We start from the raw sequence: 24,843 nt of genomic DNA on the forward strand, positions 1-24,843 counted from the left end.
TTCGATGCCATTTGGTCCCGCCGATACACATGCTCGACATATCGCGTCTGTCTCAGTTGTCAATCATGACTTTTCAATCTGTTTTTACTGCATCAAATAACTCATCACATGAAAACCAAATTTAGTGGAAAAATGAGCACTTCAACAAACAGCGGTGCGTCCACACAACATTCTAGGAAATTAAAGGTAGAAAGATGGATAATATTGATAATTTACTAAGTTAAGATTAAAGATATCCAGTAAAGTAAGCCTTTGTATGTAAATAGTTGTTTAAATGCATCAGCTGCTTTGGGCTGAATGCTAACATCAGCATGGTCCCATGGTCACAATATTCAGCAGGCATCTGTGTTAGTATGTTTCAGTTTTTCCGACTAAACATAAAGAACAGTTGACGTTAAAGTTAAGTACCTTGTTGAGGCCTATGAGACAAATTGTAATTTGTGAAAATGGGCTATACGATGAAAATTGGATTTATTGATGTGAATGCCAAACTGTTCTACTGAGTCTTCCAGTAGTTGTAACATTTTGCTCCATAACACAAATGTGAACATCCAGTGGCACTAGAGAAAAGTCATGCGCTACATAGGGTTCATCCTCTCTGGAACATGGATGTCTTTACATAGCTACATGCTAATATATCCATTAGTTGCAGAGATATTTCAGTGTGGATCTAAGTCAACCAGCTGATAGATAGACCACCATTTCCAGTCCTAAGCCAGGCTGCTATTATGGTTTAAATAGTTTTAAGTGAAGGAGTGATTTTTTTTGCTAATTGAAAACATGTTAAAGCCAAATGCATCTAGAAGGTAATTGGTGTATGATGCAGCAGCAGCAGCCGTGAGAAGGCCACTAGACCATGCTGAAATTAGTTTAGGGACCATTAAAAACTGCATTTTACATCAGGAACATTTAAGACTATCTGGAGCTTAACAATTGTGTTTGTACAATTGAGCAGTTTATTAGTGATAGAGGCCCAAAGAGAAAAAAGAATCCAAGGATGGGGGAGCTTTTTGCCTCGAACTCCAAATGAAATGTCAGCTTCTGTAACTAAAGCAATCTGTCTGTATCAGAACGCACTGAGCTACAAAATCAAGACACATTTAGCAAATGAATCATGTATTGTCTACAATGTGCCAGACCGTGCACACATCAGTGCTCAAAGTCACTCGTTTTTTCCACAGATTGAAATAAGCCCAGTATCAGATGTGAGTCTGTGCAACAACCTCCGATTTGATACACCTCACCAAAGAGGATAAATGATAAAGCAGCAAACATGGCATTCCAGGTCATGTCATTTAAAGATTGTAGCTGCAGATGAACACAGCTCAGTGGTCATGACCTCATCTAAACTGAGTGAGCTGAGCCTCAATCTCAACTGAAATGTTTTCAGAGTTTTCACCTGACTGATTCCTATCATTCTAGTGGAAAGTCAACAAAGGAGCAAAGGTCTATTAGAGAAAGCTGAAGTCCTGACGTAACCGCTGGTCTACCCTCAGTTCCAATAACTCCAATCTCCCATTCAGATCTTTTGGTTCTGATCCTGATTAGCTTTTATTGTTGAAACAAATTTAAGCAGAGTATTGAGGTTTTCACACTTCTTGTAAACAAACTTGTCGAGAATAACTTGGAGAATAACTATAGATTTCGATGTCCCTCTTAGAATTAATTACACATTTTTAGTTTTAGGGTTTATGGTTAAGGTTTCTTTATTGTCTCCCATGGGAGACATTTGTTTTGGATTACTAGTGCTGCTGCATGCGGGACATACCGTAATAAACTAATTATAAGGGAGAGTATATACCACTGCCATGCACTCCACTGTTCAATAGTCCCCTTATGAAATCACATTTAAATTCACTAGATCTTAGATTTTTGTTTGGATCTGTTATTGCATACAGATTAAATACAATTCGCCAAAACATGCTGGATTTTTTTAATCACGATTGAAAATTTGGAAAAATTTCCTGTCTCACAATGTTAAAGAAAGAGAAAAAAATAAATAAATACAGGATCCCGTCTTGATTGAATACGCATTAAAAAATCATCAATCCTGACCCATAGCACATCCTTTCCACAAGTATCATGGTTATCTGTCCAGTAGTTTTTAGCGTCAGTGTGCTCACTAACATTCAGACAAACAAACAGACTAAGACATAACCTCCTTGGTGGAGGTAGTAACATTCCCTTTAGCTGCAGCTGCATTTCCTGTGAGCAGATGTTAGGATGCTGAGACATTACAATAAAGTTATGACAATAATGACTGGAGTAAATATTATACCTGCTATCATTAACATATAATCATTCAACTATTTGGAAAAATATAATTTATATAATACAAATACTTATACTATACTTATAGGAAAGTATTCCTAAGCATGAATCACTGAATCAGTGATAAATAGAAGATGGATCATACACTTGCTTTCATTCATCAGAGCACAGACAGGGAACATGCTCGCAGACATCGCATATTTCTTTCTGCAACTGAGTACAAAGCCAGCGATGAGCAAGAGTGGTTGTTTGACCCGTCCTGTATAATTTACGGGTGAGACAGATTAATAGAGGCCCTCCTGGAAAGCCACTGAGCAGCAGATCAGCTAAGAGACTACAGTGCCAACAAATCTCCATCACTCAGCTGGTCCCAAATAGGGAGGGTTGGCACACACACACAGACACACACAAACACACACACACACGCACACACACGCCCACTCAAACACCAACAGTCATCCAGCACAGGCCTGGTCCTGGTTGTCCTGCTAAGGGGCTGGCAGATGGAAATGTTGTGCCTGTTAAAGGATCAGGCTGTGGGCTACAGATCAGGACTAACATATGGGACGAACAGTTTGTATTTGCAACACTGGCTCAGCTCAGCTCAGCTATACTTGTGTATCTGTTTGTTTTTTCACGTATGAGTGGCTGTTTATAGGTCAGTCTTTCTACGGACTAAAAGTTATAGACAAATATGAGAATAAGCGTACATTTATTTGTGTGTGTGTGTGTGTGTGTGTGTGCCCATGTGCGTGTGTTTGTACAAATGGTAAAAAAGTGCGAACAGGAGAAAGTGTGCACTTCAGAGGTTATTAAGTTCGAGCCTCCTGGATCTGCTGTCTCACAGATGGATGTTGATGCAGGGTGTTTGTATTTCTATCTGACAGTCTGTGTAGTATTCACAGTTTGGTGTTGAAGGGTTTCAGATGACAGAAATGCCAGAGAGAAGCACTAAGTTACTGACATTGTACTGTTCTGTCTCCTGCAAAGCACAACTTCCAAGAACACACATTACGGAAAATACGAAACAAAACAGAAGGTGGCTGTATGAGGTTGATGAGATTTGAAATCATGGATGAATATAAAACAAGATCATATTGTTCAAGAAACTATACTGCCCAAGTAACAATTTAATTTTTGGTTTGGTTTGTAAAAATTAATAAAGTATTTTTATCTAATCAAATTGCATTTTTAATCTAAATAGCATATATTTAGATTACATCTTTACATATTCACTAGTGCAGTGCCTGTTCGATACCTGTCTGTTTGGAATGGGTTGTTTGGCCTGTGTCTGAAGCTACTTCAGAATGATTCTGTGTCATTAGTGAGTCCTCCTCAAACAGTTCTACAATATGCTGTCACTTTATCATTTGTGTGGATGTTATTATTATTATTGATAGAGATTTTTTTTCTTTTTTATGAAACTGAATTTTCTCTATTACTGTTAATGTTTGTGGTTTATATGTTAGTTTGCATGTTGGATTTTTCAGAGGGCTGATAAGCAACGGACACAATCTTCAGACTGAAGACCACAACTTTTCAAAATAAAAGCTCTGTAATCCGATGTAAAGCATTGCAGCAACAAAACAAATGCTGTGCTTTTAATTTGTAGAACTGCTGGAGAGGAAGTTATTCTATGAATGTTGCTGCCATGATGCAGATCAGCACCTGCAACTCCTGTGAATGTTTGTGTCATGTTGACAGAAATAATGAAATAAAAATAATCAAATGATCAAAATGATCTGGCGGTTTGATCCAGTTGCCGACCACTGCAGTTTATACATGGACGTAGAAAAAGACACATTCAGACAAGTCAGTCCACAGACTAAAGGCACGCTGCCCCACCCCCATTGACCCCTGCAGAATCAGTTTATTCAATTTCTATTAATATCGAATATATCATTTGCCTGAATTACATCTGACGCTGTACTTCCCTGGGCTATGATGGACACACATGCCAAGTGTGAAGCTGATGAGCTGAATGGTTCATACGATATGTTTTCCAAATGCAGACAGACAGACTTAGTAGATATTATGTTACTCAGCATTTGCCAAAGTGAATCAGTGTTTGTTTTGACCCATCTACAGTCAGAGCAAAATTATTTAAGCTATTATTCATATTTCAGAAGCTGGAACCATGAAATGCTTTGCTTGTCTGGTCAAAATAGCACCATTTTTATAAGCTCTTGATATTTTTTCTTTGCAAAAAATCTGAAATTGTGAAGTGGCAAGTGGATTAATTAATGGAGTAAAGTAGAACAAGTAAAGTCCCTCATCAAGTGCAATGATACATATTCCCTCTCGCTGATATTTGATTGTTGCCATTTTCTCATCTGCCATTTTATATTATGCCACTATTCCTGCTCTGAAGAAATGATAAAGGAGGAAGTCTTTATCCCAGACATGCTAAGGATAAGAGGATTACACGTGTTCAGACGAGTCTACACACAGCTGCCCAGCTGTTATCAGTGTTAAAGGTGCTACTTATTTGTAGTGTGTTCTATTTTGGGTGGTATTTCTGCATACTCTTGACACTTGGATGTTGAGTTAGAGAGATAGATTCAGCAACTAGTTTGTGGTAAGTAGCAGAAAGCAGATTAAGGTAGAAAAGCTGTTTTTAGCCTCCACTAGCATTGTTAAAGGTATGGTTATGGTCAGATGTAGGAAATGACTACCAATCAAGGATCATGGTATAAATGTATCCAAGCGTGCAAGGAGGATTATCCATCTGGCACAGCAAGGATCTCTCAATAAATTCCCATAATCCTTTATTGAGTGCAAAATAAGTATGTGGTATGACTTAGAGGCGTGTGACGATGGGTTCAGAGTGAATGTGCTGGTGTAAATCTAGTATGTGTTCATGGCCATAAATAGTACACATGACCCTTGTCCAGTATGGTAACTAATTCCTGTGTTGTGTCTGTAACGTGTGTGAGTCTCCCACTGTGAGAGGAGGTATCTGTGGGATGTCACACTGACCCATTTTCCTCCCCTTGTGGACAGTATGGTAATTTCTGTTTCAGAATAGTATAACTTTACAGATCCATCACATTCTACAGACAGTGGAAGCTATTTTTTCTATATGTTTTTGTGTTTTTATAAAGAAAAAACTGCACTAAGGTGAACATAGACATGTTTATACAATATAATACAATACCTCTGTAACAAAGAATACATTTGGCACCATGCATTTCTAAATGTCCTGATGAGTATGATTATGTTTTTCTTCATCAGGCCCTCCGTTCATTGTGTCACCGCCAGAGAACATCACAGTGAACATCTCGCAGGATGCCTTCTTCACCTGCCAGGCGGAAGCCTACCCCCGCAACCTGACTTACACGTGGTTCTGGGAGGAGGACAACGTCTACTTCAAAAAGTAAAGTTATGATAGGGTTTATTTTGTCTGCCATATCATGTCAACCTGTCTGTTCCCTCTGTTTGCAAGCCACAAAAGTTAGTGTTTGCTGTTGGATATATGCACTAGACAACTATATTCCATATTTGAAAAAATTGCTCGAAGGCATTCTTGAGATATCATGTTCACAAGAACGGAACAGACAGACGGACAACACAAAACATAATAACTCTAGCCACTGGCTGTCGTATTGAGTATAGAGTACGTATAGGTAAAAGAGATTGATAGATTCAACTTTTTGTATTTTTCTCTCAGCTCTTAGGACAGACTGTAATTAGTCTGAGACAAAAATGTCCTCAAAGCAAAGATGAGATAATACACCTTCAACAATCTTAAGTTTGTTGACTTGTGTTTATGTAATTGTTTAAATTGGCTGGAGCCAATCCCAGCTGACACTGGAGGAGAACACCCTGTCCAGGACACCAGTCTGTAGAAACATATTGAGACAAACTAGCATTCATTCCTGTGGACAATTTAATCTGGGATAGGCAAACCCCTCACAGAAAGGCCCTAGCCCAACCAGAGGTTGACCTTTTTAGCTGTGAGGTGAGTTGTCAGTGTTAATTAATTAATGGACAGTGTGTTGCTCATTATGTGACAATGGATCTCCCCAAAATACCATGACAAAATTTCATTTGAAAATGTATCATCTCTGCTACAGATTTGCCTGTCGTCTGCACTACTCCAGAGCTTAAGAGCAGCTAAAACAGAGATCTTTGAAAACACCGCTGGCCCTGTTTTGATTTGAATACTCCGGGGCTGCATTAATGTATTGATAGTAGGAAATCGATATGTTTAGGAAACGATGAAAACAAAAGATACGATACTATGGATGTAGCCATTGTCGGTATAGGCACTTTTCCTACTGTTGGCAAAAGTGATTACATTTCCACTACTGATGCTTGGAAGATTCAGACAGAGAAAATGCACTTGTCTATTTTAATTTACTAGTAAGTGCCCCATAGCCAGAAAAACTTGAAGTTAACTCAAGTTTATGATGCACAGTCACAATGCATCAAGTTACATCAACGTCCGCTTCACTACACTCTTCTTCTGCTGAAGAACGTATAGTATACAGGCATGGACCCAGCACAGCATATGTTGAACAAAAGGCAGCTAATATTGAAATATATATATATTATATATATTTATATATATAAAATATATTTAGTCTCATAGTTTAATTTTTGCTAGACAAAGGGTTAACCTGGGATTAGGCTCAGTCTTTAATGTTATTTTTAATCATAGTTATGGTCAGATCTGGTTAGATGTGTAGGAAACATCTGGATGCTGCTTCGTCAGGTCTACACTATCATCAACAGTAGGGATCCGGTTTAGTAATATTTTATACAATCTAAATCCAGTTCTTAATCTGCTTATAAAATCTGAATCCTTTAAAATCCCTTATGGAATCATTTAGATAGTTTATTAGGTGGGAAGCGAAGACATCTCTTGTATTATTACCTTTTTTTCACTATTCTAATGTGCTGAAAGGCTAAAGGGCTTTTACCACATATGTAATCTCTCTGTGGTGACATTCATTAACCCTGTCCTACATTATTTTCCCTTTGCACCTCACTGAGGGGCAAATAGAATGAATATTCCTTTAACTGTCAGAGACTCAACCGCTGTAAATAAATGATAGATTTTGCAGCATGCATGATGAAGTCAATGCCAGCTGAAGGTGAACTCACTCAACTGCCACAGGTCACAGCATAACCAGCATCTCCTCCCCTTACTTTAACTTGATGGATGATCCATACTGTTCAACACTACATTTTACATAAAAGAAAAAAATGCAATTTGAAGATGTGATGAAATAAGAAGAGAAAAGATCTGAGCCACCTAAAGAAAAGCGATTTAAATGAAACGTCTTCCACGGAAGCTGTTGAGCTCATATTCTCTGGAAGGGAGACCCACCAGGCGCATATTCCTAGAGCTGGGTAATTGATTCTTAATGCTTATCAGCTTGTATATTAGTCACACTATTTGACTGGAGACTGGTGTTTTTGAGAGAATGGGGTATAAAAATTAAACTTTCCACACCAGAGCATTTTGTCTCAGTGCCTCCAGAAAGGGAGGCTCATAATTCTGCACTTTCCTCTTTAAAAAGGGCCTTAAAGGTTATTTTAAACAGTATTAATATTTAATTATTTTTTTCTAGCCTGCTGCTTACAGTAATGTTGGTTATAAAATGTTTTGTGTCAGTAGACGTCACACCTTCGTATGAAAACACATCTAAAACCGGGGTGGTAGTGGTGGTGCATTGTTCTGCACAGGACTATACTGTTCTTTGTGGAGTTTCGGTCATTAATTAATAAATACATAAATTTAAAACGTCGAACGTCTGATCTACTGAGCAGGCCACATGGCTTTCATAGCACTGCCATACAAGCCAGTAGCCAGTCAGATTTACCTTTAGCCTCTCTCAACGTTATTGTAAATAATAGGCTGAAACACTTGATGACACCAAGGTACAATTGAAGTTTTTATTTTCATTACAACAACAAGTCTTACAGAGCTCAAATGTGATAATTAAACTGCTCAGTGGCCCAAAACATTTAACTGAATTGAATACCTTTTATTATAATTTAATTTTTTGTGAAGCACTTTGTAACTAAGTGCAGATAAGTGCTTTACAAATGCAGTTATTATTATTATTATTATTTTTATTTTACAATATTGAACTGACACAGACATTCGTGTCGTGGTTGCTGATCTTTCATGGCAGCAACATACTTAGAATATTTGTAGTTGCACTCCTTCATATCAAGCTGAATTACAGAGCTTTCATTTTAAAAATCTGGAACTCGGGTCTAAAGATTGTGTCAATTGCTTAACAGACCTCTAATATAGCCAGGATGCAATGTATAAAAAAAATGACACCAGTTAAGAATCATTCGAACTTATAATCCACACACGTGAACAGTAATAAATCAGGTCAGTTTCATATTATGAAAAACACTGACTATAAAATCTCAACTGCAGTTAAACCAGGTAGGATGAGCGCAACGATATTTTAACTGCACTTTGCACCATAGAATAGTTTATAAAAAGCTCTGCACACAATGTTCATCACATAAACAATTAAAAACTGTTTGAGGTGGACTCACTAATGACAAGGAATAATTCTGAAGTAGCTGTGGAGCATTAACACAGATCAGCCCATTCCAAACATGCACGTTTAGAGCACTACACTAGTTTTTTACACATTGTCTCTACTTTTGTCAGTCTGAAACTTAAAAAACATAAAATGTTTTTCTTAGTGTAAAAACCCCCTAAAGTGTCTTAAATTTAATTTGGTGAACAGAGTTAGTTTTCTGTTTTTTAATAACTGTATTAACTGACATCTTAATTTACGTATTCCCTTTGCCAACAGATCCCTTAAATCTGTTTTCTCCACATTCTTTTTCCTAGTCATCTCATTCGTTTGTTTGGGAAGCAGCAATCATGAGAATCTTTGCACGCGTTCTTTGCTTTTAAGGCTCAATTCTACAGTATGTTCAGTCTCAGAGATACTGCTCTGTAAAAAATATATCCTGTGGACAGTGACACATAAACAAGGTTTACCAATATGCAAAGTATCTGTTGCCTTGACTGCTCACAAATCTGTAGACCCAAACATTCAGGGCTGACTCAACCCATTCCAGCTGCCTCGCTACAAATAAAAGCCTGTGTAGCAGACGGACAGAAGCACTGTCTTGTTTTGCTGAGCGGTTACATCTCTCATGCAAAGTTAAGAAACACAGCACTACCACTTTGTCTGCCCGTTTGTTTTACTACTGTTAGTCGAAATCAACCTGCTATACACATATATGTCATAGTTCTTCAACAGCACTACCATTTGTATAATTTTTTTCTTTGATTTATAGTGCTGTCAAAGTAGAAAGTACTGCAGCATAAAATGTGGATACTTAAGTAACATAAATATACCTCAGAAATGTACATAAGTACAGTACTTGAGTAAGTGTGCCTGTTACCATAAAAATGGACGTCATAAAATAACTTATTTTACACTGACGGGCTTTAACAAAGTGGATATTTGAAAGGTGCACTTGAAGTTTTGTTCCAGAAATATGACTGTGATTAGTTAAGTTCTCCAGCAGCATCTCACAAACGTTTCCGCGGTGTAGTGCCCCTTTTGGATGAAAAAATAGATTTTCTAATTTGATAAAATGTGTTGCTGAAAAACACGCAGGCACTGTGCGTGACGCTAAACCAAACATGAACCAGGATCTCTGTGATCCCCTTCCACTGTGCCAAAGAGAGCTGGATGAGTTACCGAGTCTAGAATATCTGCACCTGGCAGAGATATCGTTTGCATTAATATCAGTTAATCTGCCAGCCGCACACTGGCATGATCTAATGATTTTCATCTATACTGCAGTAACTAATAAGCAGGGGGAATACGTGTTCGTGTAATTTTCAGCTGCCTGTCAAGCCTGCAGACTCTGCAACCAAACATTCTGAATCATGAATCAAACTGTGTGCCGGACATCATTTATACGAAAGTCGGAGTGACATATCCACTGGGATGTGTGCAAAAAGAGCGAGAAATTGTGGCTCTGGCCAAATATCTGTCATCATCTTCAAAGGAGTATTGCATCATGCTGCAGTGGCAGTATACATGTACATCTATCATAAATATTCTGCAGCAGATGACAAAAATGTGCTGAATTATTCTCTCAGAAAAAGTTTCACACTGTTTGAATCTTATTTTGAAATACAGCCACATGTTTTGCTCATTTCTGACCAGTGATGTTTCCCCTGTCTTCACTTTCACAGTGACTTAAAACGCAGAGTCAGTATTCTCATCGACGGCTCCCTCATCATTGCCCAAGTCAAGCCAGAGGATGCTGGGAAATACACCTGTGCACCTAGCAACAGCCTGGGCCGACCACCGACTGCCTCTGCTTACTTAACAGTGCAATGTGAGTGGGCTGACTTTCTTCATTATTGTTTTATAAAGGGTTTGACATCATCCACCGGTAACACAAGGATGACACAAATCTACTGGATGGCTGACATGAAACTTGGGGGAAGGATGTGGTATGGACCAGGGAAGAACCCATCAAATTTAGCTGCAGATCCAGATCAGGGGACAGGGCATGAAATATAGTGTGATTCAACATTTGAATTGATTAGATTCATTGATTGATTCGTGATTCATGGATCTCGATGAAAATACCAGAAAAAGTCGCAGACGTCGACTGATAGTTATGATTGTGTGCAATCTGGTGATTTTAAATGTGGTTTCATAAGGAGACGGCTTTGGTAGAGGTATGCACTCTGCTGAGAGCCATTCTGAATGGTGGTTTCGGTTCAGTGTGTTCCTCTTCAGGGTCTATTATTTTGTCAGAGCTGACGCCACCTCTGTGCTATAAAAAAGCAGTAGGAGAATCAGAATGATCAAGAAATGACATTTTAGTTGTACTACATGTACCAGTTGAGACATTCAAATACATTTTACAGCCTTGCTTTTCTATTGTAACATTCAGCTTGTCACTATGTATGATGTGGGTTTACTCTCACTTAATTACAGTGGGAAAAGCTCTCTTGAGAGAAAAACGGAATTTACAAGCATTTGAATTAAAGTGTGATGCTGAAATCCTAATTTATTGTCATTTTCTAGTCTTGATGACCACTCAAAGCTCTTAACAGTTACAGTTTTGCCATTCTCCCACTCACACACACGTTCATATGTGTAGCATCTAATTATCACACATCAGTCACACACAGCTCTCAAGAGAAATTTGGGCTTAAGTGTCTTGCCCAAGGACATTTCGGCAGGCAGAATGGAGACTAGGATTGAACCACCAACCTTCTGATTAGTGAATGACCGGCTTTCTATGAGCCACAGCAACATTTGAATCAGAGCTGAAATAAATACTTCGTTAATCATGCATGTTCGGTGATGTAGAGAAAGATTTAACGTTTTCAAGAGCTTTAAAACAAATAATAAAACATCACGATGCTCAATATATACACTGCCCTGTAACAGTGACGGAAACATTCTGTGTAACCTGGCTGCCTTGCCTGGTCCCACAAACATTAAGTTGTTAGTCTTCAAACTAAGCTTGGACAGGTCCAATAATATCTCTGTCGCAACATCAAAAGGCATATTTTCAGGAAAGTAGGACATCCTGAAACACTTAAGGCTTTTTTGGGGCGTATTAGTGCATGAGCTCTGTAAAAGATATCAGACATGACTATCTTGACGAATTGCTCCAATTTTAATGGAACAGCCAAAAGCATGATGTGTGGGATGACCGATCCTTATCTCTATTGAGAGGGGGCCCCAGTTCAAAGCAAAGACCTGACAATGGGAGTTTCTGTGCATTTGGTCTGTAGCAGCACTGTTTCCTGTTAAATCTTCTCAGCTGTGAAGTTGCATGTCCTTGGGGTGAAACCGTCTTAAGTACATCCTTTGCTCTGTGGAATTATTCAGACTCCAGTCTCATTCATCTCCCAGACAAACCCCTAAAACCACCCAATCATGCCCTTGCTTTCTCAAATACACTTCTGTTTTCCACACGTTTGTTTTCTTCCCCCCTCTCTTCCCTCCCTATCTTAATTTCTAATCCATGCATACATTCATAAAGCAGTCTCTCCCTCTGTCTTCATCATGGGTTGCACCCTTCTTCTTCTCACCTCCCATGAAGCTCTTGCTCTCTCCATCAGTCACTCCCAGCTGTAGAAACACTGGGCTCTGTGAATTTATCACAGGGAGGCAGAAGCTGGACCGGCTTTCAGATTCCAGCCTTGTCGACCGGTGACCGGCCTCAGTAGTCAAGGCAACAGACATTTTGCATTCCGTCGCGCTCCTGCCTCCTTTGATGGCTGTACGTTAGATTGCGTGGTGTGTGTGTGTGTGTGTGTGAGAGAGAGAGAGAGAGTGTGACGAACAGAGGCAGGCAACACCAGTGGTGAGGGGAGGGAGAAGTGAAAAGGGGGGATTACATCATTGCTGTTGGAGCAGGGACTTTTCTGTCAGACTGCAGAGGGCTCTCTCTTTCTCTCTCTCTCTCTCTCTCTCTGTCTGTGTCTTTCTGCCTTATTCTTTCCTCTCAGCCTCATTTTCTCCTTTTGTTCCCTCTTCTTCTTTTCATCCCTTTCTCCCTGTCTTCGACATCAGCTCTTCTCTGCTTCTTTCGTGCCCTTTTTCTCCCTTTTGCCTCATCCTGCTTAAATCTCTCTCCCACACTTTCTGTCCTCCCTCTGTCTTTCTCCCTGAAGTGCTTGCCAGTGAATAAGTTCCCTAAAGCATTTTGCAGGGGGAACTAGCGTGTTTTGAGCGATAGCATTGTCTGAGGACTATTTTTAGAAACTTGGCTGATACTCTTGTCTGGTGCTCGTGGAGGCGCTCCTCTGGGCTCTTTGTGGCAGACTGCTGGCCGGCCGGTGGTTAGGATTGCGGACAACAGAGGTTGTAGTTTAAACTTGTTCTGGCAACAGTGAGGTCAATCGATATCTCTCTCTCTCTCTCTCTCTCTCTCTCTCTCTCAATCCCTCCATCTCACAATGTCACACAATCATTCACTCACTCACTCTCTCATCTCTCCTTTGTGGTGCCAAATGAATGCCTTCTGCATGTGTTACTGCATTTCCAGTCCCACTACCTCATCCTCCTCTTTTCCACCAGCTTCTCTAAGCCTTACGTCATCCAGTCACATCTCTCTCTCTCTGTCTCTCACCTGTCCTCTTTCCCACGCTCAAGCTCAGCCTTGCTCGTCCTTCCTCTATCAACCCGCTGATAGCGCTCTTCCCTCCTCCTACTCTCGCTCACCCCCTTTTCTCCTCCTTATCACTCAGTGCCTGCTTTGAAGCTCTCCTCCTTGACCTCGTTTAGGCACCACACGGTTCTCACCCGTCCTCACAATTCAGGATTTAAGGAGAAGTTTGAGCCTCTCCACTTTTTTCCTCCTCTCAGCCCATATCCTCCAGCAGATGGATAGATGGACTTTTTCTTGTGTGCCTGTGCTTTCCCAAAGGGTGTAGCTTGACCATATCAAATCTCAATTATTTAAAACCTGAGATACACGAGGGAACATGTGACAGGATATTTGAAGCAAGTACAATCTAAACAAGTCAGAGCTGATCTGACTACATGGATTGACGTGAAGAAGTTCAGGTGGCACAAAATAACTGTCCATTAATTGTAATTGAGGTAAAAGTTTGAAATAATCATGATATTGATTCTCATTGATGTTCAGCCCTATAATATTAATACTATTAAGTTTACATATAATGTTTTTAAAGATTATTTAAAGCAACTTTCTTTTGAAATTTGATGTTACTGTTTTTTTCCAAGCTGTGAACACATTTTATTTATCACAGAAGACAGTGAATCATGCATGAGACAGTTGTAAGGAGACTTGATCCTTGGTTTAAATCTTGTTTGGTTTACTATGTGTGTTGTCTTGTACACTCGGCTGCACATTTAATTTCAGCTCACAAATAAACCTGATGTGCTGGGATAGGCTGTTTCTACACATTTTTCCACAAATGCAGCTCTGAGACCAGCTGTGCTGCACATAAATTCATTTATCATGTTGATGATGAGCCAACTTCCCATAAACTGTGTGATTTCCCAGTCTTTTCTGAGCAGCTTTTATAATCACCAGGCTTCAGACTTCCCAAGCTGCAAAGACATGATTAACCACTTGGTTTTCTTTCTGTGTTTTTTACTAGATCCTGCCCGCGTGGTAAACATGCCATCCGTCATCTACGTGGCCATTGGTCTGCCAGGCTTCATCCGCTGTCCTGTAGATGCCAACCCCCCTGTAACTCTAGTTAAGTGGAAGAAAGATGGCCTCCCTCTCCGGATAGATAAGGTGAGCTGGTAAAGTGCTGCACCCTGGTTCCGCTCACTTTACCCTGCCTTAGTCTGGAAACACTTCTGTTTTCCTCTCTTTTTTAGTGGGAGTTCCTCTGAGTTATTGACAGGATCAATAAGTTATTATTAGCCTGTATCAAATTTGTATAGTTCCCTACATATTGTCCATAATGTCTTCATCCAAAGTACCCTGGTTGGAGCCAAATGGAGGATGGTAGCATCCGCGTGGCAGAGGTGACAGAGGACTCTCTCGGCACCTATACCTGCATGCCTTACAATGCCCTGGGATCCATGGGATGGTCCCCTCCTGCTCCCCTGGTGCTAAAGGTATATGCATGGTCACTGTGCACTTATTGATTTAAACATACCTATTTATCCCAAATAAGCAAAGCAACTCTAATGCATTCAGGAGAAAGTGCTAACCCTAACCCCCAGTTTGGATGTTTCACACTGGACAGGACCCTCCCAAATTCTCAGTGGTTCCTGGAGGGGAGTACAGGCAGGAGGCTGGGAGAGAACTGGTTATCCCCTGTGAGGCAGAGGGAGACCCCTTTCCCAACATCACATGGCGGAAGGTAAGACACCCTCCTCACTTTTACTCTACTGTACATAATTTGGCCACCACCTTATTTTGTGAATTAGTTTGTTGGTGGTTCATGTTGTTTAATATTATGTTCAGTGTTTTCCATTTAGAAGCATACATTTGTTATATGCGTGTTCTGGGTGCTCAGATTTGCTCAAATTTCTATTTGTCACTTTAATCACATTTTAATGATGTCTATAAAATAGGCCATCACTGGGAACATGTTGACTTCTCTCAATTGTTTGCTTGATTATGATGTTTTGTTTTGCTCTTTGATGAGGTTTTGTTTTTGTCTCCCATTTGATGAAAATGAAATGTATAAATCTTTATAATTTTGTACGATGAAGCAATGTTATTGTAGTAGATTTGAGACTTAAGACAGTTAATATGGGCGGCTGTGGAAGTAGAGCAAGAAGGTTGGTAGTTTGATCTCCTGCTCGTGTGGACTGCATGCCGAAGTGTCCTTGGGCACTGAATGCCCAAATTACCCCTGACAGCTCAGCCAGCATGTGTGAGTGGTGTGTGAAAGGGAAAGCACTGTGTATAGAAGCGTGTGAATGTGACTTTTAGTGTAAGGTTGAGTGGTTAAAGTGGAAAAGTGCAATAGACATACACTTCATTTACCATTTCAGTTTATTTTTTCCCGGCTGGTGAACAGTGTGTTGACTGTGCTTTTCTTCAAAGTTGGGAATTTTTCATTGCATGTAACAACATTTTGTGCACCTCCCTCTGTCTCTCTTTCATTGACTGACTCTTGGCTCTCTATACCGTGGTGGACTGCAGGTAGGGAAGCCCAGCAAAAGCAAGCACAATGTTCTGCCCCGTGGCAGCTTACAGTTCAAGTCACTCACAAAGGAGGACCACGGGGAGTGGGAGTGTGTCGCCACCAACGTTGCCACGAGCATCACTGCCAGCACGCACGTCCAAGTCATAGGTACCCAACATGAGCATGAATACACACACACTGAAGCTTACAGAAAAACATAATGTTCAATATGAGACTAGCGTTTTACAGAAGGTACAGTAATTGGCCAATGACTAAGCTCGACCCAGCTTCGTTACTGCTGCTCCGCCTGTTCAGCCTTCCATTCCCACACACCACACACACCACATATCAGGTGCTTTTTAAACAGTGGGTGCTTGAGTCCAGACAAAAACAGGATTCTCATTTCTACTTTTACTGGCAGATTTCATGAGCTCTGGCTACCTAGCTAATTCAAATAACATCAACAGCTTCATGAATCTTTTGAAGACTCTGTCTCTGGGTTATTTCATCGCCTAATGTTTAAATATAAACACTGTAAAAGCATCTTAATAATCGCAAACTGTTTGTTGCTCTTGCTGATGTTGGGCTAAAAGACTGAATCTTAATAATTTGACAAGAAAAAAATGTAAGATCTGACTCGCATTATTTTAAGCCCCTGTTTAGACCTTATAACATCTGCTTTGGGTAGAAGTACAGAGGTAAATGCACCCAAGACTCATTGAGGATGCATTTCAGATCCCATCTCTCAGACCACATTCTTTAGCTGTGTGAATGTGAATGAGTCCTGGGTTAGGGTTGAAAGCTGTTTATTGAAATCAGCTGATTAGTCAAATCTTATTTGACTGTAAAGCTATGCACAGAAAATTGATTCTCTCAGCCCCTCCCAACTATGTTCACTCTCTATCTGTCTGTCCTTATCACACAAACACACTGACACGCACATTGGCAATGGATCTGTCATCGTTGGCCTGACAAAAAACATAATTTGGTCTTTGCAGACAGAAATGGATGAACGTTTTGGATTTATGCTGGTTTATCACTGTCGACACTAAATTAGTTAGCCAGACACTTGCAGCTAATGCTAATCAATTCCTTACACTTTTACTTTTAAGTAATGACAACGTTAGGAGAAAGAGGCTGATGTGTCTGTTGTCACAGTTGCTATATTGATATACTATAACTGTTCGGGGGGTGGAGGGGTGGTTTAAATGAACAGTGAATTAACATCATTTATTTAATTGTGAACATAAATATTCAAAACAAGCACCGGAAAAATAGGAGCCACTAAGTTAGACTTGCAAAGAACATTTGACTCGTTAAAAAGCAGACGTTTCTGGGAGCTGAGGGAGCTGAGTCATTACGAAAAGTGTTGTGTGGTGCATGCATATGTGAATGATGCACAGTGCACAGTGATTGTATAACATATGGCAGAATCCGCAGAGGTGGTTCTCAGGGAGCTCGTAAATGTTAAAGAACTGTAGGTCATGTGTGAAACACAAGATGCACTTTGTCATCAGGACACAGGATGATGGGAAAGGTAAGATGTTGGTGCTGCTGACCCTCTTCTGAGGTGAATTATGGAGACAGCGTAGAGCTCAGTCTGAAAGACTCTGTCCTGTTCCACTACAACTCCTTGACACTACTACTTCTACTAAGAAACCAGTGAAGAGCATTCTGAATCGGGAGGTAGGGTTACAGAGAGGTTAACGGAACATGGCCCAGGTCTAAGTTCTCCTTATTATCCCTCTCTGTTGTTTCTGAATAACCCCTGGGCTTGGGGAAAGAAAGCTACGTGTTTGTGGTGAAATAATGTCACTTTGGATAAGATACTACCTGAGACCTGAACATGTCATTAGATATCAACATCATGGTGGAACAGCAGTGGTCAAAGATAAAAACAATTCCTGATTAATGGTTGTTGCCAAAAGGGCAACCCTTAATGTCTCCTTGTGATATAAAGTGGCTTCACCCCTACATATCCCACTCAGTTTTCCTGTGAAATAAACTAGTGTAGTACCTGTTCTAAATAGACTTGTTTGGAAAGGGCTGTTTACTTGGCCGGTGGTATGGCTGGTTGCAGCTTTATTTCTGAAATATGCACCGCTGCAGGACTCAGTCTGCAGAACCCTGCAGAACACAGGAGCTGCATCATCGCTGCTGCACAAAGAGCTGTTCATCTGGCAGTTTGGAATGTGATGTTTCTAAATTTGTAGTTGTGCTTGTTGCAGCTTTATTTCTGAACCTATAAAAGTCACCTGCAGTAATTGAGCCGCCTCAAGAAAAGACGTGCTGCTGACTCAATCCACAGAACCCTGAAGCTGCAACACTGCTGCTGAGCTGTTTACTAAACGTGAAGCTGATAAGACGAATGGGTTTCGAGATCTACAACATACATACAGACAGACAGAGATTTCTGGAATAAGTAGATGCGTAGTCCAACATTAATACAACTCTCATGTCCAGACTTAAAATAATGGACCTACAGCTGAGATGTGATCAGCCAGGCTTAACCTAAAGCCCGGCACCTCTAAAGATTAATGCAGTGCTGCATGCCATTTGCTTCTGACTTCTTGGCCAGAGACATATAGCATCGCACTCCTCATGAGGCCACAACTCGTCAGATTTACATGAATGTCAGCAATAGCAAACAAAACAGTTGGAGGTGAGTTTCAGAAATGAATTCTGTATCATAACAGATAATGATTAGATGGTGTATAGCAGTAACAGCAGTTGTATGAAACTGCTTGGTGTTGGATACTTTTGGACCAGAAGTGTTGAGTCTTAAAGAAAAGCCCCTTCTTAGCAGATATAGACAGTGAAAGCAGTGTGGGGAGACAACTATAGACTCATTGTATTACTCTGGCACCCTCAAACAAGCTGTCCTGGAAAAAACCATAAAGCATGAATAAGTAATGAAATGTTGAAAGTCTAAAATATTGGAATGCATCTGGCCTTGTTTGCCCTGTTGTCAGTCTTTGTCTTTGCTGACCGCTGTACTTCCTCCCTGGATGTTAGCCACTTAAATCAGAGCAATGCTGTGGCGGTATTGAACTGGCTTCTAATTGTTTCCTGTTGCCTTGGCTCAGGCACAGTATCTGAATAATGGAAGTGGCGAGAGAGTTATTTTTTGATCTATATCAGAACTTTATCTGGTAAAGAATATTCTTAGATCTTTTTCTCACACTATTTCCATTTGGCAGATAAAACCTTGAAAATTAAAACTTATTATACAACTTTTTAAAGATGTCTACCCACTACTCTACTCTTGTTGAAGGTTAAGGACAGAGGATAACCTTGTTAAGCCCTATGAGACAATATGTGCTTTACAAATAAAATGTGATTGACAGATGATTGATACTAATTCCAAAAATCTCTGTCTGTGTATTTGAATCACACATCTCTTGAACCATTAAAAAATCGAATTGACTTCACAATTGGCATGTGTATTGTTAATTGCCTGAGAAAGTGCAGTCCAGAGTTTGGTGCGATTTGAAAATGCAATACATTCAATATTAATAAGATGTGAATAATCAGACGATTAGCACTCTGTCGCAGTCAATGGGGGCATAGCAGTGTTTGGCAATTTGTCTTCATAGTGCAAGCAAAACATTTGTGTTGTTGCTGTAATGTTTTAATAGTGAGTGTGATTACAGAGATTTTCTTAAGTTATGAAACTGGTCAGAAGATTTTACCCATCACTTAGCAGACCTCTGAAATAGCAAACATGCAATGTTAATCAACAGTTCAGTAAATCATTAAAACTTTTATAGAAACTCCACATGTGAACAGTTATAAAGCAAATTCAGCTTTCAATTATGAAAAACATTTACTTCAAAACCTACACTGCAGATAAACCAGGTAAGATGAACACAAACTTTTCTAACTTCACTCTGTTTAGATTGTTTATAAAAAGCTCTGCACACAACATCCAGCACACAAACAACAAAAGAGCGACAGTATATTCTAGAGCTATTTTAGGAGGACTCACTAATGACAAGGAAAACTTCTGATGTATAGCTCTAGAGCATTAGCACAGGTCAAGTAAACAGCCCATTCCAAACAGGCAGGATTGCAATGAGCTGCGCCTAATGTGCCCTTTTAACAACACCTCTCCCTCTCCACAGGCACAAGCCCCCACGCCCCCACCAGAGTCCACGTGGTGGCATCCTCCACCTGGGCCAACGTGTCCTGGGAGGCGGGCTATGATGGAGGTTTCCAACAGACATTCTCAGTCTGGTATGGCCATGTGTGAGTCATCCCAGCATGCTTTGCTTCCTGCTTAATTTCCTCGTCCAATACTTCCTCTGTTGTTCCGTAAAAAAATGTCTTTTCCAGGGTTGTGTTCAGAACAGTTGTGAAAACGTAGAGATGGAAATACATGGCGACCCAGTGTGAGTGAGTTTTCATCTCTTACCTTGAAATTTCCATAGGAACAGGTAAAAATAGCTGCAACTAAACTGAACATGACCCAAAGTTCTCTGTCCTACTGCTGTTGCTGCTGCCGCTGCTGCTGCTTTGCTGCTGCTTGACTGAGTCTGGAATGTATGAGTTATTTAAGGACTTAAGATTTTAACCATGGCAGACACAGGATAATTTGAATTGAACTGAACTGAAGGGATTTTTCATCGTCTAACATTACCCAAACGTTAAACTGTGTGTGTAGAGCAAATAAAACATTAATCTCAAGCATCATTTAAAATGAAGTTTATAGGATGCTGTCATGCAATGCAACTAAGTGTTCATTAAAGTATCATGACCTGTTACATTGCCGACTTTTTAATGGAGGTATATTCTCTAAATTTTACATGCATATATTTGGTTTATCTCAGCTGCAGATCATATATTCAGGCATAAATATTTGTTTTGATCGTAGTAACTGCTGCCAATAAATTTGTGTTTCAGAGGTTTTTGAATTCAGGAGTTGGTGCAGTGCTTTTTCTTCTCAAAAGAGCATCCTGTCGTCTCTATCAGTCTATTCCAACCATACTCAAGCAAAGAAAGACAGACAGAAAGGATGAAGCTTTAACATTAATATTCTGTGCTGCTCATAAATTTAAAGTGTGTATTAGATGAAACACACAGCAGGTCAGATCACTCCACACACAATCATGAAACAAAGTTATTTATAAGCTGTGAGTAGAATCATCACAAACATATGAGACTAACCTGCAGGGCTCTTTTTTCCATTTCAAGTTGTGTGTCTCTTTGATTTCAAAGGGAGATGACTTTACCACAAATAGAGCTGATTGTATCTTCCCACTGCAACTGAGGAAATCTTGGAAATGTGATCTTAAAGGGATAGTTCACAGAAGAATGAAAATTCACTCATTATCCACTCGACACTATGCCGATGGAGGGTGAAGTGTTTGAGTCCATAAAACACTTCTGTAGTCTCAGGAGTAAACAGTGTTGCAGCGGTAAAGGAAACGGTGTAAATGACGCGGTTTCGAGTCCAATATAAATGTCGGGGCTTCCGGACACCACACAAGCACTTTGTCTGAAACACTGTTCACCCCTGAGACTCCTAAAGTGTTTTGTTGACTCAAACACTTCACCCACCCCTCCATCGGCACAGTGGTGAGAAGATAATGAGTGAATTATTTTTTTTCCGTGAACTATCCCTTTATCTTTGTAAAACTCTGACAGTGCTGAAGGTGTGAGGTGAAGACTTCTGTCATACTAAATTTTATAGTTACACCTTGTGATGGGATGACCTGAACTAATCCACAGGATCAGGGTAAAGCATAATAAGAATGACACTGCTTATTGCAGCTCATCGCGCTTTATTAAGCCAGTGACGGAACCGTAGAGCGGAAGGAATATTAAAAATAAGCAAACAGCAGCTTTAATTAGCGATAATCCTACAGACAGCAACCATCAGCGAGTGAAGCGAGCAGTGCAGCTTTGGGTTGCATCCATCTCAGCAAACATATCTCAGGTGGGTCAACCCCCCACAGTCCTGCTGTTATTTAAAAGTGCATTCCAGCATCAGTATTGCGTTGCTGCTGAGAATGAAGAGCCGGTTTCCAAATCTTGTGGGATCTACAAGTGTATGTACGGCAATTCTTTTTTGGGGGGGCTTTTTAAATTAAATTGTAACACATGATGATTTTTTCTTTATACAAAGCTATTCATCTGTCAAACATAAACTAAATAAGTGTAACAAATGTAGGTGGAGTCGTTATGTTCGGAAAACACAATATGTTTAAACAGTGGATTAGACTAAATCAGCAGATACCAATTATTGTGCTGATTCTTAAAAACTGTGGGTGAAACACCTCTTTGATTATTTGGCATGGTGCTGATATTTATGTTTCTATAATATCCCAGTTCAAATGACTATAAAATTAGGTTATCTCAGTGCTGCATGACAAAGACCCTTCAACATAAATATTTTGTAAGCAATGAAAGACTTCACATTACTGTACTACTCTGTGCTTTTACTGTAGAGTTGTTGTTGCAGCTGTTGCATGTGTACAGTTTTCTGCTGTTTCTGGTGGTCAGTTGCAGGTAACGCTGAATGTATGGCAACAGCAAACTGCAAAGCTGAGCGCAGCATGGGCTTACTTCCATCAAGTGAATGAAGTGAACTGTGGAAATTCATGGGAGATTTATTGTGTCTTCATTATGTAATGCCACATCAGTGATGTTAACTGCTGCAAAAATGGTGGAACATTATGTAACATTGTAGCGTATTAAAGTGTGTGATAATAATGACTAACAACAACAACCAGCCCACTCCTGCTATTCTCATTTATTTATCTATTTCTTTCCTTTCTGTCTACTCACCTCTTGTCCTGACTCCTGTGCAGGCTGAAGAGGGAGCATTTAGGTCCACATGACTGGCTTTCCATACCCGTGCCTGGAGGCCACGACTGGATGCTGGTGCCTGGTTTGGAGCCAGAGACAACATACCAGTTCAGCGTCCTGGCCCAAAACAAACTCGGTACAGGACCCTTCAGCGAGGTTGTCACTGTGAACACACTAGGTGAGTATACTCACCGCTGCTGCACCTGGACCAACACATACAATAAAGTAGATTTGGCAGCCGTTCAGCTAGGAAGGACCAAAGAGTAGCTGTGTCACAGTTCAGGGGCTGAATCCCTCAGAGGCTGCGTTTAAAGGCTCCTTCCCCGAGAAATGAAGGTTCCAATGGATGGATCCTTCCAGGCTCAGCCTATATCTCAACATTGTGCTTTGGTGACGAACCGTTTTCCCAAGAGGTAATGGCGCTGGTAACCGACAGCTTGTCTAATGACTGAGCATCTGAGCTTAAATTCAACTGATCAACTAACAGTTCAAATGATTAATACAAACCAAGGGGAATTCAAACTCTCTTCGAGGCAACAGCAATAAAGGCAGGATAAGCTGGTGACACCAATCAGGGAAAGCCTCTGTAGACCAGACTGTTTGGCCTTTGCACTGCGGTCTACGGGCAGACTGGGACCTCTGAAGGCTGCAGCCCCTGAATTGAGACACAGCAAGTGTGTGACTTGGAACCAAAGATAAACATAAGAATCATTCTTATTCCATGAGCATCTGTTTCATATAAAGTGTTTAAAGTGCTAAACTACAAATTTCTTGTAACCATGTTCCGAATTTGAAAGATAGTAAACTGTGTTTAACTCTCATCATTCTAATTTGCATTATAATATTTTTTATAACATTTTTCATATCAGTAATTTGAATAATAGACCAGTTCATGAAAAAATTCCACTTCGTTTGATGACCATAATGTTCCAGATAAGATTCCGCTGCAGTGGCAGAGAAGTCATTTTAGAAACTTCTGTGCTGTGAATGAAGTCTTATGTTAGATGTAATCAGTCCAAGTAACCAGAATAAAGAATTCAGAGGACCATGCAAATGTTCATGAGACCTTCATGTCCACAAATGCTGTTAGAAAATGTCGCAGCACAAACAAAAATATAGAACATTTAAACTACTCAAACATCTTTTTAGACCTGACTTAATGCAATCAGTCAAAAATCACTCCCAATTCTATCCACTACTTTGTTTTCATCTTTGTCCCATTAAATATGTCCTAGTCACTTAAATATGTAAAGCGTCCTTGGGTCTCTTGAAAGACAGAGAAGAGGCAATGACTGATTCTGCTTCACTGATTGTTCTCTGACATGGACCCTGTTAATCCTCCTATTAGACAGAGCCAGTGAGTAATGAGTGAATTAATCATGGAGCATTTTCTGCCCTGAATAAGGTGCTTCATCCAAAAAAATAAATAATCTTATGTTGTCAAGCTAAAGTGGTTATAGAAAATCTCTGATTGTGAGATTTCTGATTTCTGGATGTTCCCTATATATTTAAAGCTACAGACCTGTATTGGTTTTCTACTTTCGAGCAAGATGTGACTGTGTCAAGCACAATCGCAAACCTCAGCTGTACATTAATAAAATCTGTTCAATAATGATTCTGTTTAATAAAAAGGAAAATAAATAATTTAATGTAAACCAATGTTCTATATAAAAATTACCAGTTTAACTCACATTTATCAAGATATTAGTTTGCTAATATAATATCCCCATGAGATACAGAAGTGAATATATAATTAATAATAACAGGGACATTGTTGGGCATTTACACTGCTGAGCTAACTACCTCTCTGAAACTGACATGATGTCGTCCTGTAGATAATTTATCCACAACCTAAAAACACACTGCTCCCAGCTCCTTTACAAATATAGAAAAATGGTTCAGAGGGATGTTTCTTCTTCCACTAAACAATCTTTGACAAAAATAAGGGGCAAAGAAAGAAAATGAGCCAGGACTTTGTTTGTGTCACAGAATTAATGTGCTGTACATTCACTTATTTACTGACAGTGGTTATAGAAAATGCAATGTAAGAGAGATGTTGTAAAGCTTTAACTGGGCTTTGATTGAATCATTATGCATTATTAAAGGGGCATTTATTAAGTGTAAATGAAGCTGTCACAGATTATTACTTATAGATAAGTGAC

The 24,843-nt window shown here is 39.8% G+C and overlaps 1 protein-coding gene across 7 annotated transcripts in view; it reads left to right on the plus strand.

Annotated features, from left to right (window-relative positions):
- Window positions 1-24,843, plus strand: part of LOC109628489 (protein turtle homolog B-like) — a 120,322-nt gene that overhangs the window by 62,078 nt on the left and 33,401 nt on the right. For 5 of the 7 annotated variants that reach the window (XM_069539956.1, XM_069539957.1, XM_069539950.1 and 2 more), the window contains exons 6-13: window positions 5,506-5,647; window positions 10,472-10,617; window positions 14,378-14,520; window positions 14,709-14,849; window positions 14,981-15,097; window positions 15,889-16,039; window positions 19,996-20,119; window positions 22,684-22,859. In XM_069539956.1, the coding sequence (XP_069396057.1) occupies window positions 5,506-5,647; window positions 10,472-10,617; window positions 14,378-14,520; window positions 14,709-14,849; window positions 14,981-15,097; window positions 15,889-16,039; window positions 19,996-20,119; window positions 22,684-22,859 (1,140 nt within the window). The remainder of the gene's footprint in view (window positions 1-5,505; window positions 5,648-10,471; window positions 10,618-14,377; window positions 14,521-14,708; window positions 14,850-14,980; window positions 15,098-15,888; window positions 16,040-19,995; window positions 20,120-22,683; window positions 22,860-24,843) is intronic. The other 2 variants (XM_069539951.1, XM_069539955.1) reach the window with 1 other exon arrangement.

Source organism: Paralichthys olivaceus, chromosome 15, assembly GCF_024713975.1.
Source record: "Paralichthys olivaceus isolate ysfri-2021 chromosome 15, ASM2471397v2, whole genome shotgun sequence".
Lineage (NCBI taxonomy): Eukaryota > Metazoa > Chordata > Actinopteri > Pleuronectiformes > Paralichthyidae > Paralichthys > Paralichthys olivaceus.